At 46.9% G+C, this 18,296-nt stretch overlaps 1 protein-coding gene across 1 annotated transcript in view; it reads left to right on the top strand.

The window, feature by feature from the left end:
* Nucleotides 1–16,749, top strand: part of URB2 (URB2 ribosome biogenesis homolog) — a 73,287-nt gene extending 56,538 nt beyond the window's left edge. Inside the window, exon 9 of the mRNA XM_083831074.1 lies at nt 16,372–16,749. Within this exon, the coding sequence (XP_083687200.1) occupies nt 16,372–16,425 (54 nt within the window). The 3' untranslated portion in view covers nt 16,426–16,749. The remainder of the gene's footprint in view (nt 1–16,371) is intronic.
* The last annotated feature ends 1,547 nt before the right edge of the window (nt 16,750–18,296 follow it).

Genomic DNA, 18,296 nt, shown 5'->3' with positions numbered 1-18,296 from the left:
ACCTGGACTTCGAAAAAGCAGATTTCAGCAATTTCAGAAAGCAGTTAGGCAGAGCCTCTTGGGAAGAAATTCTAAGGGAAGAAGTGCACAGAGCTGGTGGCTATATTACAAGCAAATCAGCCGCTTGTCTCAGTGCAGAGGAGCAATAGAGTTTACAGTGAAACCCATATAGCTGCGTCAGGAGCACTACATTACTTGAAATCCAAAAAAAAGGAGCCTCGCAAAGAGTAAAAACAAGGCAACAAGGCAATATAACCAGTTTTTCTGAATGCATAAGGAGCAGAAGCAAGGCAAAGGGAGATGCAACTCCACTGCTTAATCACGCAGAGAACAAATAAAGCATGACAAAGAGATGTTTGAAGTATTCAATGCTTTTTTGGTTGAATCTTCATTAGAAAAGAAATCTCCATGAAGTAGCATTGAAGTGATTGAAAAAAGGCACTGGCTGGTGTGCAATGGTCTCCTGTCAAATTGAGAAGGCATTTCGCTTTGGATTCTACAGGAGAATTTTTTCCTTGGGACTATTTCTGTTCACTGTCTTCATTATCAGGATGGATGATGGAAAAGGCTCCATGTGCAGTAGACACCAAGCTGGGATGGAGCTATAATGAGTTTGGAGGGCATAATCAGAAAAGGCGCATTCTTGATGAGCTGGAGAATTGATCTGGGCCCAGCGAGATGGAATTATTTTGGGATAAGTTGGAAGTATTACGCATAGAAATCAAATGAGTATATACAGATTGCACAAAAACTGCTGAGACAGCAGTACCAGAGGAAGGGAGCTGGGGTCTGCGCACCACAAACTGAGCGAGCCAGTAACATGCTGCTGTTCTGAAACAGGAGAATCTTCAGGTAGGAAGTGTTAGTAGGCAGGCAGTATGAGACCTGCTTATGCCACTCTACCCAGTGCTGCTGACATCCCACTTGGTCCAGATTTGGGTGATCTGGATGTCATGTCAGACGCAATCCAGGCAAAGCAACCAAAAAAAAAAAGTAGAACTTCTTTTTTTGTCTAGAAGGAAGATAGTGGAGGGGAATCACAAACCTTTCAATATAAAGAGAGCTGTTTTTTACTTTCCTCCTTGCCTCCTGCAGGTAGGATGAGGAATAATTGGTATAATTTATAGCAGCATATCCTTAGGTTTAACAAAAGCCTGTAGGAGAGCTGTGAGCCCTGGATGGGGCAAGGAAGGATATTGCAGCATTGTCTTCACTGAAAGCTTTTCAGAGCAGACAAGAGGATGTAGGCAAGCCAAGCACCTCTTAGGATCCCTCTGATCTCCTTTGTGAGACGAGCTGTGGGACTGGGAAGAGATTCTGGGAGACTGTGTGGTCCATTCCTCCTCCCCAGAGCACACCTAACTACAAAGTTTTTGTGTGTTTCAGCAAACAAGACAACAGTGCTTAAAATAACCCCACAAAATAGGAAATAATACTTTTCATTTCTGTGACTGATGTGGGGTTACGTGTGGTATGTTTTACAGCAGTCAGCAGCTCTGTAGGTCACTGATTTGTTCATATTAACCTGCCTGCCAGGAGTTAAATCAAAAGAGACAGCGGAGGAAGAGTCAAGCTGGGATAAAACTGCGTCCAAGGTAAAGCTGTTTGCAGGGACAAGGTGGTGCCTTCCCCCTGCTTCCCTGCCTCACCTCCCACAGGGCTGGAAGCCCAGGCTCCGAAACCAGAAGGAGATTGGTCTTGGACAAGAAGAGGGTGCAAGCGACCTGCCTGTTGGATGCAGGCAGCACACTGCCCGAGGCTGAACCTCAGTGCCACGAGCAGCACGGACCTTTATTCATCGCAGGAGGCGAGCAAAGGCCTGGGGGTGATTCCGCAGCTCCAAGGGCTGCAGGTCTGACCCCTGGCAAACACCGCGGGAGCTGCCAGGAGGTGATGTACAGTTACAGAGTGGTTTGTCCTGTTTCTCATGGTCTGTGCTTGAAAAGAAAACAGGCTTTGTCCTAACGTACTGGGATGTATGTTGCCCCAGAGTGAAGTACTCAAACAGGACAAGACCTGCAGAGCTACTCTGGAGAAAAGTCCCAGGGAAACTTGAGCATGAATTTTCAGCTCGAAAAAACGAGCTTCTCAATTTATTCCCACCTTGCTGGAGTTGTTCCCATAAAATAATCATCGCTTTTGAAGTCAGTCCTACTCTTCCCCCGTGCTTGAAAGGCTGCTCCCCCAGCTCTGTGTGCGTGCACCGGCTGGCTCTTTTCCAAGTACTACTCGGTGAAGAGACGCCTGCGTGCGTACCTGCTGCAAACTATTTACATTTCACTTTCATTGGCAATAAATTAGCTCTGCAGAGGAGGTCTGAGCAACAGTTGTTCTGAGCAGGGAGGGAGTCTGGGTTCTGTGACAGCGTTTGAACAGCCAGCCCTTATCATCACCAGCGTAAGAGTGCAGGGAGCTTGCTGATGCAAACCAACATCAAGTGAACTGCGGTTGCCAGCAGAGCAGCTTCCCATGTGAAAACCCTGATTCTTCTTGACAAGGCCAAGGCAAGGCAAAGCCAAGGCAAGGACAGAGCTTTTTTTTTTTTTTTTTTTTTTTTTCTCCCCCCAAACCAACTGTTATTGGAATAAGTAATTCTGCAGACCTGCCTTTCACATCTCACTCACTTTATGTGCATTCTAATTAATTTTGTCGGGGAAAATAATTGGCTCAGATCTGGTTGATCCGACTGAAGTTCTAAATAACTTTGGTTGAATGGTATTTATATTTCAGCAACTAGTCTTGGGTGAAATGCTCACATGCTCAGAATACTAAGCCTGTGCTAACGTGGCATAAAAATAGCGCCATGGTCCATCGAGTGGCATTAAGTCCCATCTATAAAAAGACGTACGGCTGCCTCCGAAATGCAGCTGTCTTGGGGGCTGGAGGGGAGCAGACCAATCTGTGTCAGTGCGGAGTGGTGGGCAGCACAGACACGCTACGTGTTAGCAGCAAGGTGGGGTGAAACGATTCTCAGCTGGGGAGGAGTGGTAGGAATTACCCCGTGGAGACAGAGTGGGAACGCAGGAGCTGGTGGGGAAAGATTTTGAGGATGCGGTCATGTTGGGACAGTGCAGGGGCAAGGATCGGGCAGGGGGAGGGAAGGACAAGGACAGCAGTGGGAGATCTGGTGTTTGGGAGGAGAGAAGAGGCATCACAGGCAATGAAAAAGCTGGGACTGCCCTCACCTGAGGGACAGACCTGGTCAGAGATGGGCCCAGGTGCTGGCGGGGAGATGTCATTCTGGCAGCTGGACCGCCGTGGTCAGTAAGTAATCCTCCTACCATGGGACGGGCTGGGGTGCTCCCATTGCTGGTGATACAGGGCACGGGCACCTTGGCTACAGAAACACGCAGAGGGAAGGCAGGTGTTACTGTGCTGAAGGTCAGAGCGACGCTAAGAGTACCTGCGGTTTTCTTCATCCTACAGCTTCTCTGCAAACACTTGGGCCAGCACTTCTCTCCCCCTCCACCCGACAAATTTTAGATCTGCAGCCAGATCCTCACTCTCCAACTCAGCCTTCATCTCCGCTTGCCACAGCATCAGCCCACTCTCTTGGATCCTCGAAAAGGAAATTCATCTTTCCATCTGCTCCTCTTCATCTCCTTGTTGAATAGGTAGCATTTGCCTGAGATAGCTCGCCCCGTGCTGAAGAACAACACGTTTCGTGCTGCAGAGTGCCCCGAAAGGCCTTCTTCCCATAAGCGAGTTGTGTAAACTGGCTCTCCTTCTGCAAACCTTTCCTACTAGCCTGTGTTGGCTGCGGGGCTCCCCGGGGGAAGCCTGGGTAAATGAACAAGTGTGAAGAGTGCTGCCACAGCCTTCTGCACTTCTTCTCTCCCTGGCGTTAAAAATAATAACTCATTTGTAAATAACAAATCTCCCAGCCTGTTTTTATAGTGCTTTTGAGAGGCACTGGATTAGGAAGCCCGCAGCCTGACTTGCTCCTCCGCCCCGGCTCACGTCCAGCACGGGCAGCAGTGGTGCTAGCTGTGTCAGGTCACAGCGTGCGGCCGGTCTTCTTCCATCCCTCTCCGGGGGACCTGCCCTTGCGAATGAGAGCAGTTTTCATTCCAGCTGAGTTTCTGATTTCTCTCCCGGGATTACCAACACGACCTGCACACGGGCAGCTTCTGATCATTGCAATGAGGACGCCAGGTTGCAAGAGCTACCAGCTCATTCCCAGGCAGTAACTAAAAGGTGCAGAGCACTCAAGCGAGTGGCACTGTCACCCTTGCTCCCTCAGGGCCGAAGCTGACAGCTGACTGGCAGGGTTTGCCAACACTGCTGCAATTCTTGCTGTCGCTAGAGAGTCTTTATCACCTTTCTCAGCCCTACAAAGGAGCACACTGATGCGAACGTTTCTTTCCACCAGCTCTCATGTTGACTCTGTGGTTAACTTCCTGCACAAGTCAACAGCCCTGAAATAGGATCGGCAAACAGAAACACGGGAGGGAGGATGACTTAGCACCCAGCCTACAGACTGCGCCGTGGGCTGCCGCTCTCCGGCTCTCCCTGATGTGCCTGCTGGGCGAGGGCAAGCTGTGAGACCACACAGAGAACGGCTACTCGCAGCAGGCTGCTCCTTCTCACTGCTCGCCTAGAGGAGCAAAAGGTATACCTGAGCCAGCTTTGCCAACGCCACCCCAAGTGCATGTAAAGACACGGGTAGCTGGCCTGTCTGCAGCTGGGATGGGACCTCCAGCACCAAGGGGTTGAGTCCCAGCACCCGTCAGATCTTTCCTAGCACGGCACTGAAAGCTGCAGGTATCCTTAATGGGCAACCCCAAGGCTGCCACGGGGACCCGGAGCTTCCACCAACAGAAAGGAATTTGCCTTTTCTAAGTTCACTGCTGAGGAAGGAGTGAAACAAAGGTCCTCTGGTGGTGATGTGAAATGGATCCAAGTCGCTGGGAAGGCACAGAAATCCTGCTGCCCACCCCAGGATCCGTCCCATCCCACCAGCTCTGGACAGCTGGAGCAAAGCTCATCCACGGTGAGTTCACCACTGCAAGGTGTGGTGTAAAGCAGGACCAGCTGGATGAAATCCCATGAGCTGTGTCAGAAACGAGATCGGGCACCTTCTGCCTTTATCTGCATGGCTGGGGAAATAACCCAACATTACAGAACACCCTACCTTAGGAAATTTCAGGGAGAGTCTTACATATTTCTCATTTTCACTTCAAATATTTTCTCCCATCCCTCCCTGCCCCCACTTAAAGATTTATTTGGTTTTCCCTCTCTCCGAGCTCAATCTAATTAAACAAAAAAAAATGCTTTATTCATGCGAGTGTTCTGTGAACTTTACTCAGGAAAAGTGCTGAATGCACCAAAAGCAAAGAACAGTTTTTATGTGACTCGTTTTTTTTTTTTTTCCTGTTTTTTTTTTCTTTCTTGCTCAGCAAAGCTGTTTTTCTATTAAGTAAAGAAATGGATGAAACCCCACACTTCAATACACAGGCAATTCAAACTTCAATAAAATAACAAAAACATGAAATGCTATTTTATTGGTCACTGAATTCCTTTTCCGCACTGGGAGCATTTCCATACCAGTGATTAACAAAGTGAGGCCTTGATCCTTTGAGTGTAAGAGGCTTTTAAAATGGCCAAGTTAAACTCTTGGAATATAAGAATGGTTAGACTTAGGGTTGTCTGGGCAATATCCATTTGATTTCCATTTCCATATGGATTATGACACAATCTTGCATCTTGAACCTACGTACTTGCATACTAATTTTTCCCTGGGAACCTCTCCTACATTCCCTGTCCAAAATAAATGGTGATCTCATGATCAGCTATTTCATACTTTTCATCATTTCTCCTCATTATTCAGAGCGTGTCTCATGCCTTATTTACAAGCCGTGATTCAAACCACGCCGTGGAGGAAATGGGCTGCAATTTGCAGATTAACTTCTCTGCGTAACGTTTTGTGGTAGCACCCAAGTGCTTCCCAAAGTCTTCACAAATTTGTCTAGACTGCTTCAGCGTGAGGTCCTGTGTCTGCAGGGTGTCAGGAAAAGTCTTGGGAAACAGCAACGTCAAGAACGAGCATTCGCAAGGCAACGTGCAGAAGGAGGAGAAATGCTGCGTGGGGGTGCCGTGCTCCATGCGACAGCAAGGTGCTCGTCCCCACCTGCAGCCTCACCGTGACTCACAGCAGGATGCAGCCATTGGGTATGTAGGCACTGGGTAGCCAGCTTTTCCCCTATCCTGTTCTTTCTGTCCTGCTCAAAGGATGAGGAAGACAATGCTACCAATGTGTGAGGTTTCTCAGAGTTTGCACTTCTCACACCACTGCTGATTGCAGGGAGTATTCCGACATCCCTGGTGGTTACAGCTGCGGTTTGGCCGTTCCCCAGTGAGACTGTTTCTCAATTAAAAAGCAATCACGTTTTGTTAAGATGAAAGAGGAATGGTTGTGAGAACCAATATTTGCAGAGCCACATCGGTAGGTTACAGCTATAAATTGAGCGTTCTTTTATCAGAGGACGCTTTCAGTGCACATTTATGAATAGGGTGGATTTGTTTGTGCACTGGGCACGGGAGGTGCATGCGTTTGTTTGCCTTTTAGGTGTGGTGCAGGTAGGTAACTCCTTCCGCGATAACAGAATGTGATAGCTCCTGCTTTTCTGATTGCATTACTCCACTGCCTTTCTGGCTCTGCAGCCTCGAGCTGCAGCCTTGGTGTGAGCAAATACACTGAAGGTTGCACTTTGGCCAGCGAGCTGCCAAACAGCTGCATTTCAGCAAGACGTGGTGTCGCGCCTGGGTGGCTCTGTCCCAGAGCTGAGCCCCGTGTCACTGCAATAGTGTGGTAGAAAATGGCAAATTGAGCCACGCAGAGGTATGGGTCAGCGAAGTCATTAACAAAGTGACCTCACGGAGAGGGGAGACAATGCAGGGGCCTGGCGTGATGATGCCCAAGAGTTTTCTTTAAGAGCAGGCTCTGCAGTAATGACGGTAACACAGAGAACAGCAACATATTACAAAGGCCCGTTACAGCAAGCCCCCTGGGCCTGAATTTCCAGGAAGAAAAGAACTTGCCTGTAGTGCCAGCGCTTGCTTTACCTGATACATGGCAATGCCGGGGGGCTGTTTTGGGGAAGGCAACCCTCCCTCACCTCCTCAACCCTGCCCTCACCTCCACCAGGCGTGGGGCCGGTGCGGGACGAGCAGTCACGAAGACCAGGCAGAAAAAGGCGAGAGGCAAGTTTGCAGAGAGGATCTGGCACAGCGAAGCCGTGAGCAAGGCTTTAGGGTCAAGCCGTGAGCTGCCCCCCACAGCACGGGCACGTACCACGTGTAAGAGACTGGAGGAGCATGCGCGGGTTTACCGACTTGAGCATCTCTGTCCTGATTATGAATGCACCAAGTGGAGTGAGGCAGAAGCTCAGTCTCTGCGAGGCAAAGTAAATAAAATAACATTAAAATCTAATTTTCTCTAGATTCCTACAAGCCTTTGGGAGGACAAAGGGATCACAATAGGTGTTTGTTTTCCTATAGATTTCCCATCATACTTCCACTGCCTCCTATTACATGCACATAGGCGGTGTTGGTTTGTTTCTTCTCCACTCCAGAAAAAAAGGAAAATAAATTGGGGGGAGTCCAATTACTGAAACTTAATTAAAACAATTTAAAAATGACTTAAGTAATTATCTAACAAGTGATCTTTTTGGTAACAGCTGTACACAGGCAATTTATTAGTTAGTGAAGCCAACCCTGTTTTTTAATATAAACAGACTAATTAATCAGTGGTTAACTCTTGTAATGACCAGCCCTGGCATTTAATTATTGCTGCTGTCATCAAGCATAATAGCTTATTTCCCAGGGTTATTCTCCAAACTGCCAAGAGTGACCACTCCGTGTGAAGTTTAAAGCACTTTCCCTGACTCTCTCTCATTTCCACATCCTCACAACTTTTTGGAGCACGCACATTTCCTAGCATGAGAAGTTTCACCCAGCTTTTTGGCTTGGTAGCAGATTTCTGGAAATGCTGAGAATTTTCTGGGGAGCAGAATTTTCCAGTTCTTTCAGGTTTTAGTTGCTTAGTGTGGAAAGGGGAGGAAAAATGTTTCCTTCTCACTTTAGAAAGCACCTCTATGGAAAGCACCTCACTTTTTTGAATGTGGCTGTGGAAAAAAAGGACCAAGATCTGCAACAGGCACATGTTGGAGGTATTTATGTTGCCTTGTTTTAAGCATCCAGCTGAGCTGCTGAAGTTTGGTGGTGAGGAGACTGATCCTATGGAGGAGAGCTGAGAGCCCCCACAGCTCAGCAGACAGCGAGAGCCGGAGTGCAGGCAGGTAAGAGAAAAGCTCAGTATGAGACCAACAGGAGAAGGTAAGGAACCTCCTGGGGTCCCCAGAGCTCACGAACAGCAGACCAAGAGCTGCCTGTCATTGGAAAAAGGTGAGAAGAAGAAACTCTGACAAGGTAGTCCTCTCCTGATCTTGGCCTTTCAAAAGGCTCTGGGATAATGAATAATACAGGAGTTGTGCGTTGAAAAATGCCCCTTAAAAGGAGGCACAGGCATTAGGTAAGACACGAAAACCTGGGGGGTGGGCATGCCTATCTGGAGGGCATCTCCAAGGCTGTGGTCACACACACGTGGCTGTGGAGTACGCACCCAGCAAAAGCCTCGAGTGCGCAGGGCCCTGCTGCTTCCCCGCGATTACCCGGCCCTGCACACGTTTCAGAGAGTTAAAGATTTTCTAACGGATTTAATAAACCTGAAATGTCCGGCAACAGATGCCAGATTTGATCATCTCGCCAGGGCTGACAATAAAGAGGCTTACATAAACTCAGCAGGAAGGGAAGCAGAGAGTGCAGAGGAGCTATTAGCAAGGAGGCTAGCGTGAAGCAATTGCAGGCAGCAGTCAGTAGGGCAGTAAAAGCTAATAAAACCTTGATGTACAAACCAGACTAATCAAAGAGCAGGTCCCGCATATGTATCTCCGGTCCCCTTGGCCTTCACACGGCAGCTGGTGGGAATAGCTTGATTGCCTTTGTAGATAAATGGATCCCAAGTAAGCGATACCTGAGCATCTCTGTCAGCCCACTGGACTGAAACAAGACTTCAAAATCCCCAAAATGAGCAGCAAACTTCCTCGTGTTTTCAAGCTGTCAGCTCTCCGCAGCCTTGTGGTGGAAAAAAGCCCAGGGTTTGGCTTTGAAGGTGAGTCAGCATGGGGGAAGGGAGAGGCTGCCTTTTTCTGGAGCGTGTTTTCTGCAAAAGGGCAAATAAACAGTGCTGCTTTCTGCCCCATGGAGCAAAGGAGGAGGGCAAGGCCAGACCCAGCTCTTGGTCATGCAGGAACAAACCTGGATTTGTAAACAGAGTTATTCCCAATATACCCTGGGGAAAACAGGAGCAGACCTGGGACCCTGTTGCCTGATTTTTCCATGGCCAGGCTTCTCCCCAAAACTACACCGAGGCTTTGGCCACACGGTGAGTAATAACGGAATGTTTTAGTAAAAAGCGGATGGCAAAGGACGTGAAAGCATGCCTGGTGCTGCCCTCCACTCGTGTCACCTCCCTGGCCACATGCAGAGCTGGTCTGGTCCCGCAGCACCCTACATGAAGAGCACAGTCCGGCAGCCACACAGGTGTTGGAGAGACTGGGCTCAGGAAATAAAGCAGGTATTTGCCACGTACCGGCCTTAGACAGCCTGCGTCAATCTGATGAATGCAGAGGGAGAATAGGTAGGAGTTGCTGTAACGGACCTAGACTAGTAATGACCCTACATTTCTGCCTGCCGTAAGCACTCCTGCCTAATTCTCAGGATGAAGACACCCAGCCCTCCCTCCCCATCACACGAGTCCTCCCCCATCTGCACCCCAGGAAGATGAGCCTGCATCTGGGGAGGAGCAGAGCAAGGCTGTTTCCTTGGGGCTCTAATTACACCTCTAATTACAGCACTGGCCGTGACGGGGACTGAGACCTACTGGAGAGACCCAGCACCGTTCCTCCACCAGCAAGGGCAGAACAGGAGGCTTCAAAGAGCGCTTTGAACCATGACCATTGCTCCTGGCAGTGAAACAGCATTTAGCAGCTAAGCATCCAGACCTGGGGTTAGCTCTGCTTCCACCTAATTCAAACACCGAGCCCAGAAGGAAACCAAAACAGGAGCTTTGCTGGCTGAAAACACCCCATTTTGTTATTTTTGCGTTGGCTGGTCAGGCTGCAAAACAGCAACGTATGGTCCGAGGGCACAGGCTTTTACTACCCAGCGGTGCACGCATGCACGGGCAGCACGCAGGCTGCATGCACACGTGTACGTGCTCTTCTTGGTGGGGAAGCATCGGAGACCAAACCTTCCTCTGAGGTCACTCTGTCACTGGAGGTCACACGAGGGACTTTGCTGGCATCAGTAGCTTTCTGCAGGTGCAAAAGCAGCCTCCTTCTACAAGGACAGGAACCGGCCCCTGCAGCGCTGGGTCAGGCACACGAATTTCGTGCCTCCCGTTTTGTGCATGGCCCATGCACTGCTGTCCTGGGGTTGCTGGAAGAGCAGCCCCCTGCCCGGCCACTGCCCTCGGTGTGGGTTTCTCAGTCATCCGAAAGCTCTCACAACTTAGAAGTCTGTCGTTACGGGCAAGGGAGAGGGCAATCATGGCATTATTTCTCGTTTGCGTACCGCGGGGTGTCTCCAGGAGCACAGATGCTCTCGATGCCGATGGCACAGAGATGAGTCTGGCCCCAAACATCAGCTTTATGCTGAGCACCGGAGGGTACCGCTCCCACCAGGTGCTGGCAGTGCCGAGCAGTTTTGTAACTGATGTTCACGTCTCCTGGCAGAAAAGTGCGTGGAAGTAGGGCAGCCATATATTTCCTCCAATTTGGCATTGAACCGGAGGCAGAGAACAGGCGTAATTTCCATGCCAGGCTGGAGATGTAATAGAAAAGCCATCTAGCAGGTGAAAAATGAAGTGGCCCCTGACACAGGCAGATACTCCCTCCCACCTACTGCAGCCTTCCTGCTGCTCCCTGGTGTCTCTGTAATACAAACTGTGCTCATTTCACAGGCTCACCGCAGGCCAAATGGCTGTTCATCGCCCCTGCCTGTGCTTCTCTAATCATCTGCAGCCCTTCATCTCCTACGCGGGGCATTGCCACGTGCAGCCGGAGCGCAGCGTTACCCTTCCTGCTGCACCACCCAGGGCACTTGGAGTCCAGAGCCGTCTGCAAAACCAGGTGCTGCAGAAGCACAGGCTTCAAAGGGGGCTGGCAAAGTGTGCCGGGGGTCTGGGCACCTCCCGGCCAAAGGAAACTCAGGCGCCGAGCCCAGGAGCTCGGTTATGCCTGTGCTCATCATGGTCATGCTTGGCGGTGGGGTGGATGTGCCTGAGATGGAGAGGGAACACATCTTGGTGCTGATGGTGATGCAGTACCTGCTGGGCTGAGGTCAGGTTGGCAGTAGACCCCTGGGATTTTGGCCAGGAGGGAGCACTTCTGCCCCTGCTGTGTCCTGCCGATGCTGCCCAGGATGTGATTTAGCACAGAGGCATGAAGAGCTGTGTGTGCCCGATGGGCAACAAGCATCAGGCATGGGTTGCCAGTGCTTGGTAGCTAAAGCCTTGTTGAAGAGGAGCGTTTTGTGTTACACATTTCTGAGGAGCACCCATCCTTTTTCTTTGCCATGCTTTCTCTTTGCAGTCCAGTGTCCCAGGGAAGCCTTGCTGGTGCTGGGGTCCTGGGGGAGTCCTCCTCCTTCCGCAGTGGACCACTTTCATGTGTGCCTCATCGCCACCAGACGTGTTCCCTTGGTCCTAAAATCATGTAAACAGGTTTCATTAGCTAAAGACAATCTGCTTTTAAAGAGATTTTTATCACATATTCCTCTTTGTACTTGTCCTATCTTGGTACTGTAGCCTTGTTTTTGTAATATTTAACTACGGCCCCTGTGAGTTGCCCCTGCTCTTGTTTCATCTCCCAGTATGCTACACTTCCTCACATGCATATTGACACACAGTAAGTTAGAGCAGGTTTCTTTTTTTAATACCTAGTGTCTTGAATATTTGCAGTTTCAATTGCATTAGCCCCTAGAAGGACGCCACTATACTACCTACTGTATATGCAAATGGCTAGGGAATTTGTTCATTTTCAAAACAAAATGCATTCTTCGACCTGGACCCAGATGACTGATGAGCAAAATAATGTTGTGACTATGGCTTGATTAGACCTTAGCATTTAAAATAAATGCATCCGCTTTAGTGAGGCTTACACAGTTTTTCTGCCGACTCCTCAGTAGCCATTACATGGTGGAGCTTGATTAAAGGAACGTGCATTTCGAAATCGTGTTCCTACACATGTTCACTTAAACTGAACGTGAAACATTTAAACATGCCTGTCTGGATCGCCTTCTTGCTAATCAGTCACCGAGGTGAGCTGACACATCGCCTGTCCTCTAGCCAGCTAGGCAGCACAACTCACACATTGTAAATTCGGTATTGGGCAAGATAGCTGTCCATCAAACGTGAATAATAGGTTGGAGGAGTTAATAGTCTGTTCCCAGATATTTTACGAGCAGAAACATGGTCTACATTTACAGAATCAATTATTCACCGTGAACAATTGCCCCAATTTTTCTCATTCAAAACACAAGGTAGTTAAATACGTGCCATTATCTCTCAGTTTTCGAGATTCATGGATCTGAAGGCCAAGGGGGTAATTAAGATCATCTAGGTTGACCTCTAGCTTAATACAGGCTAAAAACTATCTTCTGATTATTTCTGCATGGAGACCATCTTTTCTGCTTGAGCAGCAGCACATCTTTTAAAAAGACAGCTAATTATGATTTGAAAACATTGTGTGTTAGAGAATCTGGTACATCCCTTTAAGCTGTTTGTATAATCACCCTTGTTGCCAACATTTTTGTCTTGTTTCTAATCTGAATTTGTCCTGCTTCAGCTTTCAGCCACAGGATCTTATTACGCCTTTACACCACTAGATTAGAGATCCATCTGCCATCAGAAACCCCTTTCATAATGGTGTTTGTGAGTCATGATCACATCACCTTTTATTTTCTCTTGAATAAGCTAGCAACATTAAGCTTTGTTAGCCTTTTGCTATACAGCCAGTCGTCTGATCTGAGATTATACTTGCAGCTTCCATCTGAACCTTTTCTGGCTTGTGCTTTTTTGAGGCCGACACAAAATTTCCTTAGAATTGCCAAAGCCCACAGCTGGCATTTCCCTTTGTGGGGACTGCATCCAGCCTCACATGGCTCTGAACTAGACATTAACTTAACATGAAGGGCACACAACTGAAAATTGCTGATTGCTGGAGCACAGGTGATGGTGGCTTGAGTGTCTTCTACATCCAAAGAAGCTAAAGTCCAAACCAGCAACATATAAATACTTCACAGTTTAAAAATCCAGTTTCATGAAGCTGAAAAAGAAAGTAATTCTGGAGAAAGAATTTAAAATGCTAGACATCATAATAGTATGCCTAATTTTGTTTCCATCCATCTCCAAAAGGAAAAAGGAGAAGTAGAGAGGTCCAGCAAAGGACAAGAAGAGAGATTACAGATACAGCCAAAATCATTTCATTCAAAGGAACTTTAAATAGACCAGACTTTGTCAGCTTGGAAAGGAGTTGACTAAGGAGTGAACATGATGTAACACAACTAAAAATGGTGCGGAAAAGGTGAATGGAAATGACTGCATACAAGGATGAGGAGGGGAGGCGCAGCCCAGGCGAGCTAGCCACTGCTGGAGGCTGGCTCGGTGGCCTTTCGATTGCGCCCTGTCCAGCCATTCTCGCCTTCCTAAAATGTGAAGGGTAACTGGGAATTTTATGCAAGAGTTTATTACATGCCCCAAAGCCACACAGCTGCCCAAGTGTGAGAAAAAAGTTACACTGGTAAAAAGAAGCAAGCTGGCTTGAAGTAGGCGAATGTAGCTGAATACAAATGCATGCACACACACACAAATAGGGAAAAAAGAGATAGTAATGAATATAAATTAGAAGGCTGGAAAACCAGAAAATGTCTTGGTGGAGTGACAGGACACAGGGAAAAACCTAAGGCGAGAGAGCTAATGGCAGTAAAACAAAGTTTTTAATATGCCTATTAATAAAAAAAAATCCTAACAATGAGTCTAGTCTGTAAAAACATGTTTTTAATGTAGAAATGGCAGATAGATTCAATATATCTTGTTGCTCCAAATGTTTTTTTGAAAAGTCTGCGTGAAGAATTCACCAAGGGCGAAGATGAAATCTGTTCCCTTCCAACAGCAACTTGGCAATGTGCTAAATGCGCTAATAAGCTGGCTGTTTTTAACCAGTAGGTCTGGCTGCAGCAAGAGTTTTAGAAGAGCTGGATGAGGAGAGCTGTGGACTATTAAACTGGTAAACCCTGGGAGCACTGGAAAGACTTGCTTGTCTGGAGATGCAGAAGTTAACAGATATTGATAACTTCATGCGTGTCAGCTTTATCCTCAGCAAAATAATGCAATGTCATCAACAAGGAGAAAAAAAAACAACCAAACAAAAAACTGCAGTCAACAGCGATCAGTTTAGCCTCAAGGGAAACAAATTGTTCAATACCAGCATGGCATCACGTTTGTTTAGCAATAGGAGTGTTGGGGAGAATGTGTTTATATTTCTCTAAGGTGTTTGTTATGGTACTGAAAAAACATTTTTATCAAGAATTATTCAAATGAACAAGTTGTGGTAAATGAGACTAAAAATAATTTAGCGGACTGGGCTCAAAACATGCTGTTAAGTCTAGAGACATCTTCTGTAGGCAACTGCGGGCTTTCTTGACCTGTTCTCTTCAACCCGTTGCTACAGAAATGACCCAGAAGAAGACCTGCAAATATTGCTGGAGGCTGGGGAGTGAGGGTAGAGAAGAAGACACGCCACTGAGCTGAAACACTTCTAAAAACAGGAGCCTGCAAATATTTCAGTGCAGCCAGAAGTGAAGAGATGTGCCTCAGGAGGAGGCGAGTAGGCCGCCCTCACAGAAAGGGGACACTGCCTGGGTATCCACAACCCTGAAGGACTGGACAACTAGGGTGCAAAGTCAGATAAAAACAAGCCTCCGATTGCTGTTCTGCAGCAAAAACAGCTGAAGTGATCCCTGGCCACAGGAAAAGGTTCATTTCTGGCGTCAGCACCCAGTTCTGCTCCTCACACGCCCGGTTGCAGCAGCGTTAAAGGCTTCAGAGGAGAGCTACGATGGGGGAAAGCATTGTCTCTGTAAATCCTTTGTTCAAGAGAGCAGATCAAGGTCTTTTATACAGGAGGTAAACTGGAACAGCAAGTTTTACCTTTTTTAGTTTCAGGACTTCTACTGCTCTTATTGTGCTCTGTGACAGACTTCTTAGGAGCAGGCCATGGCCCAAACCGCAACACAGGCACAAACCACTCTCTGATCCGGGCCCTCCCTCCCTGCTTTGCTCTCCCTTATTTTTAGGCTGCTAAAAAACGGTGATGACTTTTATAATTTATTTCAGATAAAAGTATGAAACGTGGCTGGCTGAAAACTGATGGTAGGCAGGGAGATTTATTGTTCAGGCTAATTCCTTACCATCTAGGAAGGCGCTTTGACTTCAGTAGGAGCTGGATTAAAATCTGACCAAGAAAGTAATATTAGAATTGGGATTACATTTATTAATTGGTTTGTTTCCCTGCTTGGACTGCTAGACAACACTTCTGTCTCAGTTATTTCTCTAACAGCACTGAGGGACAAAGCCAGGATTCAATTAAGTACAAGAAAGAAAGGCACAAGAAATGATCGTCAGCGGTGCAGGATTGTTTCTTTCTGCAGAAGCACGCAAAGTGCTTGCTTGTTGTGGGTGCGTTTGCCAAGCTGAGAAGTTATAGGCAATATTGATCTGGGCTCCCAGCTCCGTGGAAGCAGGCGCTGGGCGGAGGCCAAGGAGGGTGAAGTCTCAATGCGGCGTCAGTCGGGCTCAATGGGCCGTTCTTCGAGCGAGGAGCCCCTTCTTTTCAGTGTTTGCACCTGTGTGGGTTGCACGCCTCCGCGGGTGAAGCTAACAGGAGGCAGCGTTGTCTGGGGACCAGAGCTGGGATGCGAGGGAAGGGCACTCAGCCCTGATTTCGAGCTCTCCTGCTAGGATGGCAGCCGACCCCTGGGAAACCCTCATCAGCCCGGGTTTACGCGCTGTGGGATGGGGATAGCGTGACGCGCGGCACGTTTCAAGTGGCTGGGGGGCTCCAGATGAAAGCTGAAAAGTCAACAAGTCCTGAGTTTCATTATGAATTTTCATAAATCCTTTTTTTCCTGACTGTCGACAGGTATTAGCTTTTCATATCTCTTCATGAATGTGTAAACCGGGAACTGAGACCTTCTTTCTCCAACCATGAGGTGACTTAATCCGAATTGATTTGATTTTTATTTTTGCAGGTAAGCCCTACAAGATTCCACAGTGATTGCTCAGACATGACCTCAGACAGCTAGGAAGAAATGCAAGTTTGCGAGCCCTTCTGGGCAGAGCACTTGGGCTTGTTGTGGAAGGGGAAGTCTATGTAATTACAGTTTTTTTCTGTTTGAAAAAGGCCATATTTTCTTCCTGCTGGGAAGAGTTCGATGTCAGATCTGGCATTTCTCTTTCACCAAACATGTTGAAAAATGTGAATTTGGAATCTCTTTTCCTCTTTTATAAACAATATAATTCATATAATAACATTTACAAAGCTTATGACTATATCCAGTTTACACGGGCTATAAACGTGGAAGAGCGTGCCAAAGGAGGGCAAAGCACTCTCAGGAATCGATACAAAACAAATGGCCCTGCACAGCCGGCCCGTAAGAAAAATGTGGTGGTTGACAAATTCTTTGCTCCCCGCAATGCTCTGGGCTCTCGGCTAACCTCAAGCACGCATCCGTTAGAGCTCCATGTGGAGGGCAGGATTTTGCTCACGTCGGCATTGTCTGACCTCTCCATTTCTGCTGAATATCTGTGTCACCTACTGATTGCTCTCTCTGTAAAATAATCCTCCTTAAATTATTTAGATGCATATTCTGCCTGCCCCTCGGCTTGTGTTCTAATTCTCGTGGGCGAAATGACCTCAATTAGAAATTCTTGCTTAAACATACAATATCGTGGAGATGGTTTCAGTTTGTCTTGTCCTTTCTTGCTTTTTTTTTCAAGCCCCATTTTGTATATTTTTGCTCATCTGCAACTCATTAGCTTCTGTCATTACCTTCCCTTAAAACAAAACTTACTAGAAGATAATTATTTAATTTGCAAAAAGGAATTAAAAATGCCATAATTAAGGTTGTAGTTTTCCTTTTTATACCCTTGAGGGGATACTATTTTCTCTAATTATATAATCATACTAAACCAGGCCTCATATAAAGATACATGCATTTTTAATATCAGCATTTCTTTTTTTTTGCTTTCATTAGAAATGCTTGTAATTTATGATGGTAAAAGTGAGATTGGTATTAGGGCTATTCATTTTTAACTTGGAGCCTTTTATTGTTGCTCAGGGTACTGTACTAATCAAGGTGTACAGCGCTCTTCGCCACTCTATTTTAGTATCATTTCCAAATACATTTTATACATTATTATTAAGTCAAAATCGGTATTAAAATGGCTCCAAAAGTAGTTGTTTCCTAACAGCTGGAGACAGGACTGCAGCTTACCAATTCTTGCAAAGAAAATCAAATTTCACTCCAGCATCCACCTACCTACAATCTTTTCAAGTTTCTTACAAATTATCTGGCACTTAACTCGGAAATTAAATTCTGTGTCTCACCAAACAATTTATCAAGCTTTTATTTTTCCAATTCATCTGTAGTAAGCTTCTGGTGCTTTTCCAGTCATTCTTTGCTACCCCTGAGAAAATCAGGGCTGCTAGTATTGAACTCTGACATTAACGTGAACCAAGACTTGACAGGCCAGGCTTTTCAAGGTTAGCCCCTGGCTGTGCCATCCACGTGGTTTTGAGTTTATTTGACAGAAGAATCTGGCTGAATTTTTACGTCGCCTTTCCTAAAGCCAGTTATTTTGTGGAGAAACCCACATCTGTCTGATATGATTTGCCTTTCAAAAAACTCTCCTGACTCATGATTAATAAATAATTCTCTCAGAATGTGCAGTTTGTGGTCCAACTCTTTGGTCCCTAATCTCCAATATTAACTGTAGGTTAACTCATACTTGTCTGGCATTTTTTATCTGTATCCTACACAAGAGGCTCTTTTGCATTTTCATTAATCTCTGTAACCTCCCGTTTGTGCTCATTAGTACCCACACATCCTCTGCAGGCTTATTGTTAATACGTTTTCTTAACAAATTCAAAGGCAAAGAAAACATTTAGTGCCGC

This window comes from Anser anser (assembly GCF_964211835.1).
Source record: "Anser anser genome assembly, chromosome: 3".
Classification (NCBI taxonomy): domain Eukaryota; kingdom Metazoa; phylum Chordata; class Aves; order Anseriformes; family Anatidae; genus Anser; species Anser anser.
Note: the sequence above shows the minus strand (reverse complement) of the source record. Positions and strands in the feature narration are given on the sequence as shown.